Consider the following 17,349-nt stretch of genomic DNA (forward strand, 5'->3'; position numbering starts at 1 on the left):
TCTTGGGTGCATAAACTACTCTTAGGCAAAGATAGGAAATTACTGAGATTAGATGTGTGCAAATCACAACCTTAATCAGAGGTCATTGGTCCCACTACCTGGGAAGGTCTGAAATGTGTTGGAGCAGCACAGCCTCCAGGTTCCCAAGAAGTCTTCTCTGAACGTGTGACAAATATATTTGTTCTTTCAAGCTCCGGAATAATTCAGCATTTCACTTTGGTGGGGCAATTATAAAACATGATCCTCCAGGTGCAATGGATTGTAACAAGGCATAGGCAAAAAGCCATCCAAATAATGGCAAGCTTTTCAGACTGGGACTTTGTGGGGGAAATTAAGTAGTTGGCCCTCAGTTACACAAAAATGCTGACACAAAAGGAGATAAGAAGAGATCTCGATTTCCAGATGTACTACTCAAGTTTCAGTTTTTTGGGGTTTTTTTTGTTCTAAGGGTAGTTGCCAATTTTAAATGATAAGTGATTAGGAATATCTTCAGGGCCTTCTGTGAAGTCTTTCAGCTGTGAGGGAAGAAAATGCCAAGCCTGTTCACTAAGGTCTTCTGTTGTCACTGGAATGCATGTCCAGCTTTTCTTTTTAATGGGGAACCTTAATTCATGCCTCTTTTCACAGTGACTTTCAAATAGTTGATGTTGATTTTTATAGTTTGTTGTTTCAATTTTAGCCACTGTTGCCTTTAAGGAACATGCTGGACAGTCTTTCAGTCCTCAGTAGCACCTCTCTGTATTTTTAGGAATATTGTGTCATTCTCTGTCTAGTACAACAGGTCACAACAGGTGACATCAGTGTTAGGGTCAGTTTTGAGGTGAAGAGTTTTTAAAGTGCAAGTATGAGAGCAGCCTTCAGAGAAGGTGCTTAGACCAGTGTTTTAAGGTCCGTTCCGTTGGGAATTCACCAGTCTTTTTACAAATTGAAAGTATAGGAAGGTCTGTCTTGACATGTGCAGGTCAAATAAGTGTCATGGGGATGCATGTTGTATTTGGGCAGTGTGGAAGTCCCAAAAATGTTCGTGGTCAGGTGCCAGACACAAGACTAGGGCTTGGCATAATTTTGGTTTGGGTTTTTTGTTTGTTTTTGTTGTTATTGTATCAACAACAAGATCAAGGTGCAGATTTTTTAATTTTAATATATTAGCTGCAGTTTATCAAAAAGGGAAATATTTTTTATATCAGTACTGGAGTATGTTTCAGGCAGTTTTTGTGTGCTTGCAGAGAGAAGGTGTAGAGCATTAGAAACCTGTTTCTGCTGCCATATCCCCAGACTGGTCACTGAAAACTACAGATGGCATTGCTGTGATGCTCAGCCCCTCCAGGAGATGAGAGCAGCAGGGCTCTTGCTGCAGAAGGCATCATTGGCATGTCAGAGTCATCATGAGGAGGAAATAAAAGTTTTCTTTCACCCTGCAGCAAAGGGAAAGATAAACAAAAATCCCAAACAGAGTGGAATTCCAAGTTGAGCTAGTATGAACTAGATTGTAATTTGAAGTTACTTCAGTTAGTACTGAAGACAGCACTTAACTGCTGTCTACACAAGCTGAAAGTGAAGATAGCCCTAAATTATGTCATTTTTCTTCAGACTTTCAAGGTGTGTGACAGGAAATGCCTCTGCAGCTGTTCTGTGCCCCCTCTCTCAGTGTGTAACACCCTGGACTCCCCTCTGTCTTTTAAACGCTCAGAGGTCCTCCCTGAATGCATTTTTTACCGTGTGCAAGATATTTAGAAACAGGACTTTAAAATATATCATGGAAACCCCCTGAAACTGTCATCTAGCTGAAAGGACAGTTCAGATTGCTCCAAGTGCCAGTCTAGAGTGACCCAGAGGGCCGTGTTCAGCTTTTCTTGCAGATATAAATACATTTTTGATATGTTTTAGTAATGCAGTGTAGAAGGAATAGGCTCAAGCCTGGCTAGCTCCTCAGCACATCATACACTGAGGACTGCCTCAGGTAGGGATGTGCTGTCTTCTCCAAGGCAGGAAAAAGCAGCAGCCCCAATTCACATGCCATGAAGGACTTTTCTAATAGGTTATTTCCTTTTTCTCTTTTCCACATAGAAGACAAGTCTAGGATCAGCATAAATCTACTTTTCTCATTTCTTTGTATGGCAGAGAGTGAAGAATCATGAATAATTGCCTAATGTCTAGACTTTAAATGGAGTTGTCAGCATTTGCCTGACTTCACTTTCTGTACTGCAAAATTTTGGTAATACCAGAGAACAGAATTGGCAGAGAGAACACAAAGAGAGGCAAAACATATGTGTGGTATTTACAGGGGCCCCAGATGACTGTGATCAGCAAACTGGAAACAATGTCAAACTCTTCAAGTGCTTCATTTTGCAGCTGATTCAAACAGCAGTGATTGGAGTTGGCTTCTGCTGCGTTGGGCACAGCCTCTGGACAGAGGCACCAGGAACGAAGGGCTTCTCCCATCCGAAGAGCATCAGAGTCAGTGCTTAGGCAGGATGGGAATGTGAATGGAAGCTCCATTTTGGTTTGTCAGAAGCCAATAGAGCTCTTTGTCTGCAGAGAAAGGAAACACTGAGACAAAAAAAAAAAAGATAGAGTGTGAACAGTGCAGAAAGAACAAATAGCCTGGGAGCAAGATTTTTGCAAAAGAGAAGCATGGGCACCATCTGCCAAGCTGTTCATTGAAATACAGGGCTTAATTCAGCACACCTAGACATACCTCTACTAAAATACTTACATATGTGTTTGGGTGTTTCAAATGTCTCGCTGAATTGGGGCCTTTAAAAGAAAAGTAAATTAAGAACAATGGAGAAAGGAAAAGAAATACTTCCTTCTACAGGTGGAGTTTCAGGTTTCTTGTTAATGTACAAAAGAGTTCTCTGAAATACTTGCAAGGTAAAATAATATATTACTGAAAAATTGTTTAAGGAAAGTTCTTACTCTGCAGGTTTCTTATCTAATTGTGTTTGTAGATCACAAATTTTTACTGTACCCTAAGCATTTGCTGAGAAAAATGTCACTTTTTTACTTTTTCCAGAAACGAGAAGGAATCCTCCAGTCTCGACAAATCCAAGAGGAAATAACTGGTAACACTGAGTATGTCAACACCACTTTTGCCAGCAGTTCAGTAATTGAACACAGATGTGTCTCAGAAATTCAAACATTTGCTGATATTTAGATTTCAGTATTGGGGTTCCAGGGAAGATGATGCATCAGCCAGTGACTGTATTTTAGCCTTTTCAAGAGCTGCAAACAAGCATCTAAAAATACAAAAGGGGGAAGAAATAGAGAGGTGGGGAATTAAAAGCAGGACTTTAGGGGTGTAAAATGAGGTAAGCCTTGTATGTGCCATCTCACTGAACATTTTATAAGAGAAAAGTTATTCCAAACCAGAAGAGAACACTAACAGAATATTCTGGTTTCTAATTAAATGGAGAGAAGCTGCACTGTTGACTTACTATTAATCTGTATGGATTTATTTGTGGTAGTTATATGAAGGATCAACTGGAGCAAAATGCTGCAGTCCTTAAGAACCCAGCCCAAGTCTTGTTTTGGCTGGATTTGTATTGTAGTTGGTGTGATAGATGCATCTTCAAAGCAGAGGGAAAAGTTTTCACTAAATCAACGTGAAAAAGCCTTTACTCAGTCAAGATGTGTTGATTAGGTTCAAAGTAGGGAGTATGAGATCTGGCCTCCTGTGAGACTTTAGTGAAGCCAAGAGATGTGATACTGATGGCCTCCAGACTGACCCAGATCCTCAGCTGGAGTAAGTTGGTGAAGGTTTTCCTAATTCCATGAATCTACTCCAGTATTCACCAAGCTGAAGATCTTACCATGTATGCTGTTTTCTTTTGCAGCACAATATCTGCAAGTGAATGATATGTAACTGTGTTGTTCTTTTCCTTTGTTTTTTCCATAGGGCGTTATCAGGCAGGCATGGTAAGTTCATTTGATTATTGTCTCTTTCTGGGGCAGCCAAAGTGTACATGAGTTCTGCAGTGGGTGGTCACTTTGATCAAATTGCAAGAATGTAGAGGATTTCACATTGCCCTGGCAAATATGCACCACAGGCTGTTGTGGCAGTTAATAAAAGGGGAAAAAACCATTAAAATCACTCTGCCCATCTTTTAAACACATTTCATTGCTTTTCAGCACATGTTAATTTGCAGGTGCTTTGTGGTTTAACCTCCAGAACATAACAGTGGTATTAATGGTCGTGAGTTCCCAGCATGATGTGAAGTGGTATCTTATCATGAACCAGCTGGTGAATGTGTTGATATTCTTACATCCATTACCTACTTTATTCTTTAAAGATGTTGAGTTGTTGTTCAGCAGGCCTGCACACCATGCAAGGACCTGTGCCATGTGTGTCTGACTGCCAGGACTGGGAATAGCCAAGTGCCTGGCCAACAGAAAACACTCACCTGAGTCTTGCTTTGTACGAAGTCTGCCTTCTACAAATGCCTTTGGATCTACTCTAGCTTTTGGGGATTTTTTAAATTGAGGAATATGAATATTTGTTGAGTCATTTGCTGTCATTCAGGTGATTGTCAAAACAGATATTGCTCAGAAAAGGCTTTGGTGCCTTTTATATGTATTTTCCTGTTTCCTTCAGAAGGTGACTACAGTAGCACTCCAGTCACGCTACCTTAGGTTGCCTGTCCTGCTGACAGTGCCCTAAATTGCATATGAGAATGGCCCGAAGCATCTATACAAAGGATTGTACTGCAAATGTGTAACCACAACCCTGCTTGAGATGCTTAATAATGCAGTCAGTGGCCCATGGGGAAAATCCTTCTCTGTAGGTGTAGTGACTAATGTAAACATGTTCTTCTGCAGAAAATGATTTGGTTACTTAGGTGTCTGTTTAAGATTTTATGCGTAAAGATACTATTCTTTCCTCATTTTTGAGAAACAGAGTCTTTAGGTAATCCAGATCCTGCCTGAAAATGATGCTTTTTTGTGAATAATAGAGAATAAGTTACTAGCAGCTTGCAGCAAGAGAGAAATATGCAAACTACTTGGTACTTGGAATACAGAGAGTATATTGAAACATTTTGCTGACTGTGTTGTCTCAAATGAGTATGTGTCTCAGTAAGTGTTTATTCTGCACTGGAACAACTGCTGCTCAGTATATTAATGGCACTGAATGTTTTTCAGAAAGAGATGCATTCGACACTTTATTTGACCATGCTCCAGACAAGCTCAATGTAGTGAAAAAGGTTGGAAGGTTTTTATTTTTAAAATACATAATTTGTGCATGTGCATGCTTGGTGTATCAGATTGTGTGTATGTGGTGAGTGTGTGTGGATATAATGTATAACTGGCGTGCTTTGCATACATTAAATACAATTAAGCTTTATGCTTAAATACACAAAGTCATGATTGTAGTGTTACTTTTTATTTAATGTTTAGCAGCATGAACTTAACTTTGGAACACGAAACAACGTATAGTTATCAAAGTTTTCATCAGAAAAGTTCTCACAAAATGTATGTTGAGTAGAACCCAGCTGGTACATTGGCTGTACTGATGCCAAAGAGATATCCAGTTTACAGCTGCCAGAGGTCTGACCCTAGAGTATTTTGGCTGTTGTCAGATTTGAGTGGAGTCCAATTGCCTACTTCCCCATAGTCTGCTATAAGTTTGGGGGTTTTCTGTGTTATAACAGTGTATTTATATATATATATATATATATATATATCACATTCATTTTATTTCTGTTCTTCATTCTTGTAAAAAATAAGAACAATTTTTAATGTCACATTTCAGTTTTAAAACTTGGAGGTTGTGTTGCAGTCTCTTCACTCATGCAAATTCTCTTCTGAGTGGAGTTCATACTGCTGGTGTTGAACTTCTGCCCTGCTGAATAGGCCTTCACTGCACTGTTTTCATATTTCAGACTCTCATCACCTTTGTGAACAAGCATCTGAATAAACTGAATTTGGAGGTGACTGAACTGGACACGCAGGTAGAGTTTTATAGCCTTTCTTAGAGGGGAGAGGTAGCTGCACTACGTTATGCACTGTGTCCCCAGCTTTATCCAGAAATTTTATTGAATGAGCTCTAAGATGTTATTTCAGCAGGAAACCCTTCATTTCTAAACACGTTTTTATGAAGAAGTCCTTACCAATTAAGCATCTATAACAGTTTCGTACTTTCATTAGCCTAAAAATTAATTAACAAATGCTATGTTCTGGGTGCTGCCAAGTGCTGTAAGGAGAACCTGCTTGTTTTGGTCAGGAAAGAATTCTGTCCGCTTGGTTTGCTCCAGCGTCAGGCTGAGCAGTTGTTTCCTGCCTACCTTTCCACAGCCACGCAGCCACATGGGATTACAATGGCTCTATTCAGGGAGAATTCACGGATTCTGGAGAGTAAAGCTACTCAAGTGTATAGGCAGCTGTACAGCTGGGCTGCAGGCTTGATTGCACCACAGAAATAATGTGCTACATGCTCTTCTTTCTTGCTCTCGTCTGCTAAATTGGCTGAAAAGAAGCTAAAAGAAAAGCTTAATCCTGCTGTATTAATACCTCCCCATGTGAACAATTGCAGCAGTTATCATAAGAAAATTATGGGATCAGGCAGGAAGGGATGGGATCTGCACTGTCAAAAATCCCCAGGTGTCTTCAAGTCAGGCTTTATTTTATGTCTTGATTCATGTTATTAAGAATCTCTGCTTTATTTAAACACCTACCAATCTGATACAGGTTTTTCAAAGATAAAATTAAGATTTGGATGGAAATCATGTGTAAAGGCTTTCAAAAGGGCATTCCCTATTTCTGCTTATTGCATTGTTTACTTTGGGGGAAAACATTATTCAAATGTACCTGGAAACTCCTTAAGCATTTATCTGAAACAGTATTCCCTAAGATGAGAGGTTGTATTTCCATCAATTAAAAGAAAATTACCTAGCTCAGGAAGGTGATGGGTTGCTAATAGACCTGGTGCCGCTGGGGTAGGAGTGAGAGGCCTGTGACAAAACCACAGAAACATGGAATGGTTTGGGTTGGAAGGGACTTTAAAGATCATCCAGTGCCACCCCTCCTGCAGGGACACCTTCCACAAGACCAGGTTGTTCAGAGCCTCATCCAGCCTTGGTCAGTTCCAGGGATGGGGCATCCGTAAGCTGTTCCACTGTGCCCTGCTCTCACAGTAATGAATTTCTTCCTAATATCCAATCTAAACCTGCCCTCCTTCAGCTTAAGGCCATTCCCCCTTGTCCTGTCACTCTGTGCCCTTGTAAAAAGTCTCTCTCCAGCTCCCTTGTACCCCTTTTGGGTACTGGAGGGTGCTACAAGGTCTCCCTGGAACCTTCTCCAGGCTGAACAACCCCAGCTCTCTCAGCCTGTCTCTGCAGCAGAGGTGCTCCAGCCCTCTGAGCATCATCATCACGCTCCTCTGGACTCGCTCCAAGAGATCCATGTCGTTCTTATGGACATCGCTGTTTTTTCACATAGAAATGAACATATATTATAGCAATTTGATACCTTCCACTGTAATTACAGACACTTAAAATTAGACATAGCATTTAACTAAATAAATAAAATCAAAGAAGTGGGATGGCATCTTTTAGTTGCAATTTAAAATATTTTTTTAGTAGTTTGTTGCCTGTTCTGCATTAGACAATACATACCTTGTTCAATCAGAAGAGCAATGAGATATTTCTCAGAAAATGTACTGAGAAACTTTTTTTTTCACAGTTTGCAGATGGAGTGTACTTAGTCCTGCTTATGGGTCTCCTGGAAGGCTATTTTGTTCCTCTGCACAGCTTTTTCTTGACTCCCGATAGTTTTGAACAAAAGGTAACTAGATTGCATTTTTCTGTCAAAAACAAACATAAATATGTCTAGTTGTACAAGGATAACACCAACTTTTCCACATAAGTTTGATGCTAATAGCTGAAATCAAGAAAGGACTGTACTGGTAACCATTTCCAAGTATTTTAAAAAATTAGTATTAATACTTACCCAGAATAAAACAGAAAATTGTATTAATGATGGGGTGGTTAGCAAGTGTTAACAGATTTTGGCAGCCATTGTGTGGTGCTGTCATTGAACAAGACCTACTGTTCATTAATGTATATAGGATTACACACAAGCATTGATGACAGAACTGATTTTTTGTGTGTCCAAAATCCAAGAATTTAACGCTGGAAAGGTTTAATGGGTTTTGGAAACATAAAGGCATATATGTACAGTGTGTCAATTTAAGACCAACATTACATCAGTGTCTGTAGCTATCCAGGCAATTCATCTGTCTGTTCAAGACAAGAGCACTTCAGGGGCCATCATGTTCCAATTTTTGAGCTTGCAGGAGGTGGGGTATTCTTACCTGTAAGTAATTTTATTATGGGTTACGTTAGTTCATGTTAACTTTCAATTACCTTTATATTTCTAAAACCACCATCACTCAGAAACAGCAAAACAATGGATTGTCTGGATTCCATGGACCAGATATACAGAGCCCTAACTATTTTTTCCTTCTGAATATCTGGGTCTGCAGCTTTAAATATGTCTTGTTTTGACTATTTGTACTATACAGAGTTCACAACAGTGACTGCCTTCATTGTGTTGCTAGGTCGTCAATGTATCTTTTGCGTTTGAGCTCATGCAGGATGGTGGATTGGAAAAACCAAAGCCAAGACCAGAAGGTACCTATTCTACCTTTTTTGTATCTGCTTCAAAATTTGTGTTGGGTCCAGATCTTACAAGGTTATGGTATGGCTAGATGAAGATTATAAATTAATCCAACAGCAAAAGGCAAGGTTCATTTTGTAGTGGCCAAGGAACTCTGTATTTTAAATGCACTTTTTCAGATGTTGCAATGCTTCCTTTCTTCATTGGCCAAACATATGCAGTAATACTCCAATATTCCCTGAAAGAAAGAGAACACCGTTGTGATTGGTGTCACTGGCAGAAGTGAATTGCTCCAATTGCTTCATTTTCCTCCATCTCACATTTTCACACTAAACTTCAAGTCTTCCAGTGTAATTTACAAGATTTTCAAAAAAGAGGGAGATGTTGTGGAAGAAGAATTTCAAATGTTCACATAACTGCCTTTGAGTGCAGGACCTAATCATGCATACTTAAATTAGATATAGAGCTGGGGGCTGGAAATAGAATGTGCTTCAGGGAGGATAAAGGTTTTGCTGGTGACCTTAGCAGTATCAGGATTCCACTCCTCTTTGTTCATATACATACAGTGTTTAAATCCAGCTTTTCGGGCTGGAGACAGAGCCCTTGATTCACCAGGTTAATGGGTACTTCTTGTAGCTCCTCCTGTGAGAAGTTACCACTTCTTACCATGCAGGAGCTGGATGTGCAGCTCCACTCTTCCTACTAAGAATGATATCTGGGCTCCTGCTGGTTACCTACCATAATAATCAACGTGGCTGTGTCTTCCAAGACCAATTTCAGACTCACATTATGTGGTGCTCACAGTCTCTTCCTGCCACAATACTGGATTGTCATTCCCTGAGGAGTTGACATAAGCTAATGTCAGAGTGTTGCTTCTAACAGTAAGAACTCCCTGGAGATTCAGGCACTCATTGCTGAATCAGGTTCTGCTCCATTCAGGATTTTTTCCATCCCTCCCAACTTCCTGATTATAACAGCCACAGAGACACTCACACACAAAATAGTACATCTCAGGATTGAGCCTGTGCATTAAACCTGGACCTGCCCAGCCTATTTTTTCCACTTCTTTTGATTGCTTGAACTCTTATCCACAGTCATGCTTAACTAAACCGCTGGTGAGTGTATCACAAACCTTTATGTTTGAAATAGTCAAAGTGAGAAGGGGGAAACAGTGAAATCGAGGGATCCAAGTAAAACACAGAGTATCTGTGATCCCTTACTCCCTGTGGAGGTTTAAAATTCTTATGGCATTTAATTTTTCAGGTATTTATTGCTCTAGGGGACAGCTAATTTTTCCAGTATAAATCAAGCCATAAGGATATTTCAGCATATATAAGACATTTCTTGTGCAATTATTGAAATGCTTAATATGAAACTTCCTGCCCAATGTGAATGGAAAAACACATCTGTTTTATGTGTTGTTACATTGGGCACAATGCCTGTACTTAAAATTTCCAGTGAGCAAAAGAGTATTGAAAAGGATCTTACCCTAAATGTGTACACTAAATACTCTTTAAATTCCTACACTGTTTCTTTGAGGTTCTTGAGGAAAAAATATGCTGAAAAGTGCTTTAGAATATGAAAAACATATTTAGTGGAAAAAAAAAGAATGCAGTTAAATAAATGAGTATGAAAACCGATGATTTTTATGGGGTGAACAGTTTATTTGGGTTATTTGCAATATAATTGAAAAGGTCTTAAAAAGCTTTCCGTGACCTTTTACTTTAAAAATGGCTGGAGCATTAATCTGCTGAGTCTATAATGAATTCATTTGCAGTTTGAGCTTTTTCAGATTACTCCTTGGAATGTGTACATCAAAGCCAAACTCAAGTTTCTCTTTTAGAAACTTGCAACCAGTAAAATGTTACACGTGTTGGTCAAACCTGTGAAGCAATGGAAATAACCCATCTTTCTTTGGGAGAATGCTTCTTTTACTTTGAGCCCTTCTGTGGAATTCTGTTGTGGTGGTGGTGGAGTCTCTTTGCATCTTTGCAAAGACCTAACAAAGTTACCTCTTTGTTAATAGAAGTTCTGTATTTGGAAAAAAAGTTGTTCTGCACCTTGCTGCTGGCCTGGAGGAGGAAACTTCTGGCGTTACATGCAAACAGTAATGCAGATTGCAACGGGATATTGTGGGTGCAATGCACCCTTCCTGCAGCTTTTGGCATTTCCTCTTCATTTTATACCAAGCATTTTTCATCTGATTTATAAAGAGCCACAAACCCATGCTGGCTGTGGTTTCATGACCGTGCATAGGCTCAGCATAAAATCTAGGCTTGAGTGTTTGCACCCTTTGTCCACGGATGTAAATTTGCCATGTAGCCAGGACACCATGCATAGGTTTGATTGGATTAATTATTCAAAGTGTGACCCCTTCACAATCTATGAGAAACATCAGTGTAGATAAATATAATGGCTAATGATGATTACATCCACCATTTACTGGACTTACTTGGAGGTTTTGGCCAATTCCAAAAACCAAAGTTAGGAATTCGAGTTCCAATGCATTCAACAGAAAGAGACAGGACAATTCTAATCCCCTCTGCTCTTTCTGAGGGCAATTCTGAGTCCGTGTTTGAGATTGGCTATTCCTTGAAGCACTAGTGTAGAGTGCTGCAGTAGTACTTGTCAGTTTGTTTTATAGTTTTCTTGTGAAATAATATTGACTTTCTCAAGAACTGCTCTTTGAAACAGAAGGTATTCATTAGCTTTTTGTTTCATATAAATCCTTTACTTTAGATGTTGAGTTTCTGAGGACTGATTTCAGCCATGAATGTCAGCTAACTCCAAGAATTTTCAGATGTTTGTTCGAGGAGCACTTGTACACCTAGCTTCTTTAGGTCCTCTGGAAAATTTAAACTTGCCTCTAGATATCTTGCTGAAATTAGGCCTAGTAAAGGACGTTGCAGCTCAGAATGTGCCAAGTCCTACAATTCTTACATAAGAGGAAGGTTCCATTGGTTCCTGCCTGATGATTTTTTTCAAAATCATTACTTTTCAGCCACAACTGACTGAAGATGAAGTCATATAAGTATATGTAATCCTGGGCACTCTTTGACTTAGGAGCATCTGAGCTTGGTTGCATGTCAACATCAGCAGCAGTAGCTATTTGTATCCCTAACTAGAAGTGGTTAGAACACCAAGTTTTGAGTTGCCAGTTTGAAAATTGTATTTTATTGATATTTCTACTCTTTTTTGCTTTCCTTGTGATCTCATGTTCATGGGCATTAATGTGAGCAAGGGAAGGGAGTAGAGAATAGGCACTATTTCTGGAAAACATTTGGAGCTAATGAAGTTACTAATTTGTTTTCCCTTGTCTTTTTTCTAGATATTGTAAATTGTGACTTGAAGTCTACGCTGAGAGTACTGTACAATTTGTTTTCCAAATACAGGAACGTGGAGTGAAGAATTGATTTGGGTCACAAAGGAGTGTTAACAAAAAAAGCATCATAACTAGCATATCTTTCCTCAGTATTCCTCTGCACCTCTATCCTGAAAGGAGCTAAACCATTTACCTGAAGAACTTCTAATTGATTATTCTGGCATTACTATTTTCATAGTAGATTTAAAACTGTACAACTTATAAAGGAAAAAGGTTTGGAGGAAGGTATTTGGGTATATTCTGGGAGAATTCATGTCTCGGTTGTCTTCACTGTTTTTTATAGGTGAAGCAACAATAAAAAAACTTTTGTAAGTTAAATTCAAATCAGCCTTTGGAGCCAATCATAGGAATATTCTGTAGTGAGTACTTTAATAATTTTTACATATATCTTTTTTTAATCTGGGAAGGGGAAGAATATTTTCTATGCATGATAAGACAGTTCCATTCTAATTGTGAGGAATGTGCATAGGGAGAAACAGCTAAATACACCTGTTCACATGACAGCTAAAAAGAAGAAACTTAGCCTGATGAATATATAGTTCCAGTGCTATTATTAGGCTTTCATTTTCTGGGTACAAACTGAAGTGGCTACTCATTCCTTCAAACTTATTAAAATGTGATACTTTGCTTTCAATATATGCAATTGAGCATTCCACAGAAGTACACTTTGCAGCTTGTCACTTCTTTTTGTTCAAGGCAGAGATCTTTTTTGCAAGGAACGCTTTTCAGGAAGAGACACCTGTATAATATAGTTTTTCTATAATATTTCTATTATTACATAGTATTAGAAAGTAGAAGAATGGCTTGTTTTTATTTTGGCAGCTTAATCACAGAATTATCAGATTGCAAGTTTAGATTGGTTGCTAAACAGAACTTAGAACTGTCCCTTTGGTTGATTTTATGATGAATGTATTTTGCTGCATAATCTTCAAGACAAAAAAATGAGATTCATTTTCTAGAAATGGTCAAAACTACTCCCATCTGCAAAGATTCCATTACAGTGTAAAGTTATTTGGCGATTTTACATGTCTACAAAGATTTTTTTATTTGATTACCACCAATTCTAAGCTGTTACCTGTTTGGTTTTAGCTTTAGCAAAGACACAAAAGGGAAATGGGAGTTAATTCTTCCCTTAGAGTGGTACCAAGCACCAGTTATGCTTCCAGAAGAAGCTGGTAGAGACTGCCTGGATCACTTCCGAAACAAAGCGTTCCATTGCAGCCACAAATTCTTGGGATCCTGGGTTACACACTCATGAAAAAAATCCTTAGGCAGAGATTCCTAGATAACTCTTCAGAAATCTTTGGAGTGCAGGAGGGAGAGTTGTTAACAGCCGTCCAATGATGGCAGAGCTGGCTTAGGTAAAAGGAAAAGCAATGTCAGTTCTTCAGTCTTTCGTCAGGAGAAAGGCAGTGCTGGCAAGAACAGTCAATAGCAGCTGGATGTTACTTATGATGTAAAGCATTACATAGTTTTCAGTTTTCCAGGGCTTTTTTTTTTTTTATGTAGAGCTTTCCAGTACAACATTAGCACAGAGGGAACTCCAGCAATTACTTTGTCCTTGGTAAATACCAACTAATGTTTGTAATGTAAGGTGATACTGACTTCTGCTGGGGGGCTACAAAATTATTTTTCTGAGAAATAATATGAACTTTTTCAAGGGGAAGTCAGTATTCAATCCAAAGGACAGTATCTGAATGTTCTCTGAACTCAGAAATTACCTGATTGTTATAAGCACTCTAAATATCTTTATTAAAATATTTTCTTACCTCTGTATTTTTAACTGAGTTTCTGAAATTAGAGGTACAGAAAACAACAGTTATTTGCCTTTTACAGGGAGAAATAACTGGACATTTTGACCTCAGTGAGAATGAACATTTTCATTATATCTTTAATATCTGAGAAGCTAAACAATAGGAATTAACCAAACATTTTTGAGCAAACTGAGACGGAACTTCTCATGTATATAGCAGCAGCAATTTCAGCTTATTTTAATGTTTAACATGCAACTTCTTCATTTGCACACCTAATAGTAATTGTCATAGCTAATTAAAAAATGTATGATGTTTTTTCTGCAGACCCTGCTCAGCTTTTTACATTTCGACAGTGCCGAAAGATTTTGATTGCCTTTGTTTTCATGAATGCATTTTCTTTAAAGAGGAGATTTATATGCATAAAGTGAACAGTGAAACTGTTTTCTTTGCCTAGACTTCAAAATAAGTATTTCTTGTGAGATATTGGTATAACATTATTGGAGATTTATCTGTCAGACTCCATTTCCACCCTTAAAAAACACAAACTGAGACAGAATGATTAAATCCTCATGCTGAAGTGCAATTATGCAGAACTGTAGAAACATTTAAACAATATCCAACCTTTACAGAATTATCTATCCTATGGTAAGAATTTATGTAAATTAAAATCTGCTATATAGACAACGGTGTCCTATGTAAATATAGATCTGTGTGATAGTTTTAACACTTACACACAAATAGTACATGCTGCCATGTAGGAGTGGGTCACTGCTTATATTTTTGACAGTGTAGATTTAAATAGCTATCAGATAAATATGAAATCTAATATAGAGATTATATCTAATATTTATTGCTTTGATTCAGAATATTATAGAAATATAGAATACTACTGTGGACAGTTTGCTTTTCAGCAGTTGGTGTAGGCCAGCCCTTTCCTTCAGGGAAGGGAAAAGTTATCTGGGCCAAATTCTGCCACCTGCATTGCTTTTATTCTTGATACACAGCAGTGCCCCCTGATGTACTGCTGAAAGCAGAATTTTCCTCACTCTTATATCAAGATAAAAGTTGTTTAAATTTTTGTCAATCCCAGGTTTATTTATAATTACTTTAAATGATTAAATGTACCCGATTTAGCTCATGTAAGACACGAGCAGCCACCTGGAGAGGCCAGTTCCTCTAGTGGTCCCAGAGAGAGCCTGTGGTCTCAAGGCTGCTATCTCAGCACTTTGGCTGGATCCTAAAGCCAGGTAGGGTAAGTCCAAGCCACTGCCTGAAGATCTCGTGGTGGTATTTGGATCCCATCCACCAGACCAATGTGCCTGTCTGTTGTGCTGTGTCACATAAAGGCCCACAGGTAGCTGAGCCTACCAAAACCTGGCCAGTTCTTGGTCTGCCTTGAGTAGCAAACAAGCAGTAAACATTGCTGCTGCTGAGGCATTATGAAACCACCAAAAGAACCATTTTCTGTGACTTCTAATTCATCCATTGCATCCAGCAATATGGTATCTAGGCTTCTTTTGTGGCTGGAGATGGGCATCCTTTCCCTGTTAATGGGTCCTGGTGTGCTCTTTCAACCACACAAAACATTGTTTGGGTTTTTTTTTAAAGAGGAGCTACAGATTTTTCATAGTGTGTCAATAAGGTGTTGTCAAAATAGTTACCTAAAATCCTAATGTCTTGAGGTCAGCTCCTTTCAGATTTCTTTCTCAGCTGACTGGCTGTTATTTTCCATAAAGATCAGGCCCTGTAAAAAGGAGTCTTTGCATAATTTTACCCAAGACACACTCATAAAGCCCAGGATTGGATTGCTCTGTATTTCTGATGGAGTACAGACGAACCAAGTTTCCTGTTAAATGAGCTGACTGTAGAATATCCAGTTCTTTACATTTCCTAGTCAGTAGTATCTCCATCTTGCAGAGGATAGCAGCCCTTGCAGCTACACAGCTCAGGAATTCAAGTGGACCCGCAGGAGCTGGATAAGGTCCTAATCCACTTCAATGAACTGTGGACAAAGTTGCCCACTGGCACATCTCCATATGAACCAGTGGCAGGAAATCAACAGAGCCTCTGTTTTACAGAGGGTTGCAGTGCTTGGGAATGGTTGCATTCAAGCAGACCTTGATGACTGAGGTAAATGCTACTTGGTTGACTTTTGTTCCTACTTTTTTTTCTGGTTTTAAATTCATGTTTCAGATTAATTTAGCAGACACCTTACTGCAAGCCACAGTGTTGTAAAGCAGAATGGCTTCTAGAAGTTTATTTCATTTGAGAAAGAGATATATGGTATTTAATATACTAGATACCAGCCTTAGGTCTAGTTTTTGTTATTCTTGTCTTCCTCCCAAAACAACTGTCATCAATGGCCAAGCATCCAAAGAGAAAACAGTGCCTTGAAGACCTCTTGCAAGATTTTTACACTATTACCTAGTAGACTTCTGTCTTTTTACTGTAAGAATTAGTGTGGGCTTTCTCTTTACAGTCAAAGTACAATTACAGACTGAAGAAATCCTTTGTAAAAAGTTACAATTAGTTTGCATTAAGATATTTTATTTTGATTTGTCACATGAAAAATTGAGATACCATCACCAAAATGTTAAAATTAGGCATACCTCAGCATCCACAGATTTTCCGAAGAGGTTTTGGGTCATTCAACATTTACAAGGGCTAGTTTTATGTATTTTGAAAATATTTTGTGTGACTATTTCTTTCTGCAATAATGAGATTTTCTTTTCTGTCTAACAGTTTAATACCATGCACTCTGCAACAATGCTAGAGTCCTTGAAACATTTGGTCCTCAATTTCAATATCACACTAACTGAGAAGAAAGAATATTTTCAAAATTTGCTGAACATGTATCCGAAAATAATTATTAGTTGAAATTAAGCTGCGTTGCCTTCAACTGCAGAGTTAGTAGCTTTCACAGAATATATGTACTCTGTAAGTAAAAGACACACTCTTGCTGATTTTTTTTCCTGTGCTTTTTCTGAAACCTTTTGTTATGATCCACAATAAAATTTGCACCTGAAAATCAACACAGCATGTTGTTGTTCGGTCAAAGGATGAGTTGTCTGACAAAAAATTAGGGAGGCTGTGTGTTTTGTGTTCTGGAAACTTCCAGACCTCTCCATGCATCCGGCCCTTTCCCAGTAACCCCTTTGTGGGTGTGCAAGGTGTTTATTATTATGTTCTGTGGGGGCTGGCGACAGCTGAAAGTGGGTTGGCAAAAGCAATCATGTAAACATATGTTTGAAATGATTAACAGCAGCAGGTCAGGAAAATGCAATCTTTGACTCAAAGTAGCAAAGTCTACCTTTACTTTTAACATTGCTGTGATGAGCACTTCAGTGGTGATATCGCAGCTGGATAGAATGCAATTCTCTGCTGGGCAATTTTGTTAATTTCAAATCTAACAAAATGCTCGTGAAACATTAAAATGATTGAAACTATATTGTCCATTTCAGAAAATAATGGCATTTTGGAAGATTTTGAGATCTATTTTGTTAATAAACTTAGGTTTTTTTGTGACCCTTTAATGCAGGAGCTTCAATGCAGAACTTGGAACCAGTCCAAAATATAGACGTCTAAAGTGCTCCAGATCGA

The 17,349-nt window shown here is 38.6% G+C and overlaps 1 protein-coding gene across 2 annotated transcripts in view; it reads left to right on the forward strand.

Moving 5' to 3' along the window:
- PARVA (parvin alpha) overlaps positions 1-16,781 on the forward strand; it is a 63,124-nt gene extending 46,343 nt beyond the window's left edge. For both annotated transcript variants that reach the window (XM_048307090.1, XM_048307091.1), the window contains exons 7-13: positions 3,017-3,075; positions 3,899-3,918; positions 5,140-5,201; positions 5,880-5,948; positions 7,678-7,779; positions 8,555-8,627; positions 11,942-16,781. In XM_048307090.1, the coding sequence (XP_048163047.1) occupies positions 3,017-3,075; positions 3,899-3,918; positions 5,140-5,201; positions 5,880-5,948; positions 7,678-7,779; positions 8,555-8,627; positions 11,942-12,018 (462 nt within the window). In that variant the 3' untranslated portion in view covers positions 12,019-16,781. The remainder of the gene's footprint in view (positions 1-3,016; positions 3,076-3,898; positions 3,919-5,139; positions 5,202-5,879; positions 5,949-7,677; positions 7,780-8,554; positions 8,628-11,941) is intronic.
- The last annotated feature ends 568 nt before the right edge of the window (positions 16,782-17,349 follow it).

Source organism: Corvus hawaiiensis, chromosome 6, assembly GCF_020740725.1.
Source record: "Corvus hawaiiensis isolate bCorHaw1 chromosome 6, bCorHaw1.pri.cur, whole genome shotgun sequence".
Lineage (NCBI taxonomy): Eukaryota > Metazoa > Chordata > Aves > Passeriformes > Corvidae > Corvus > Corvus hawaiiensis.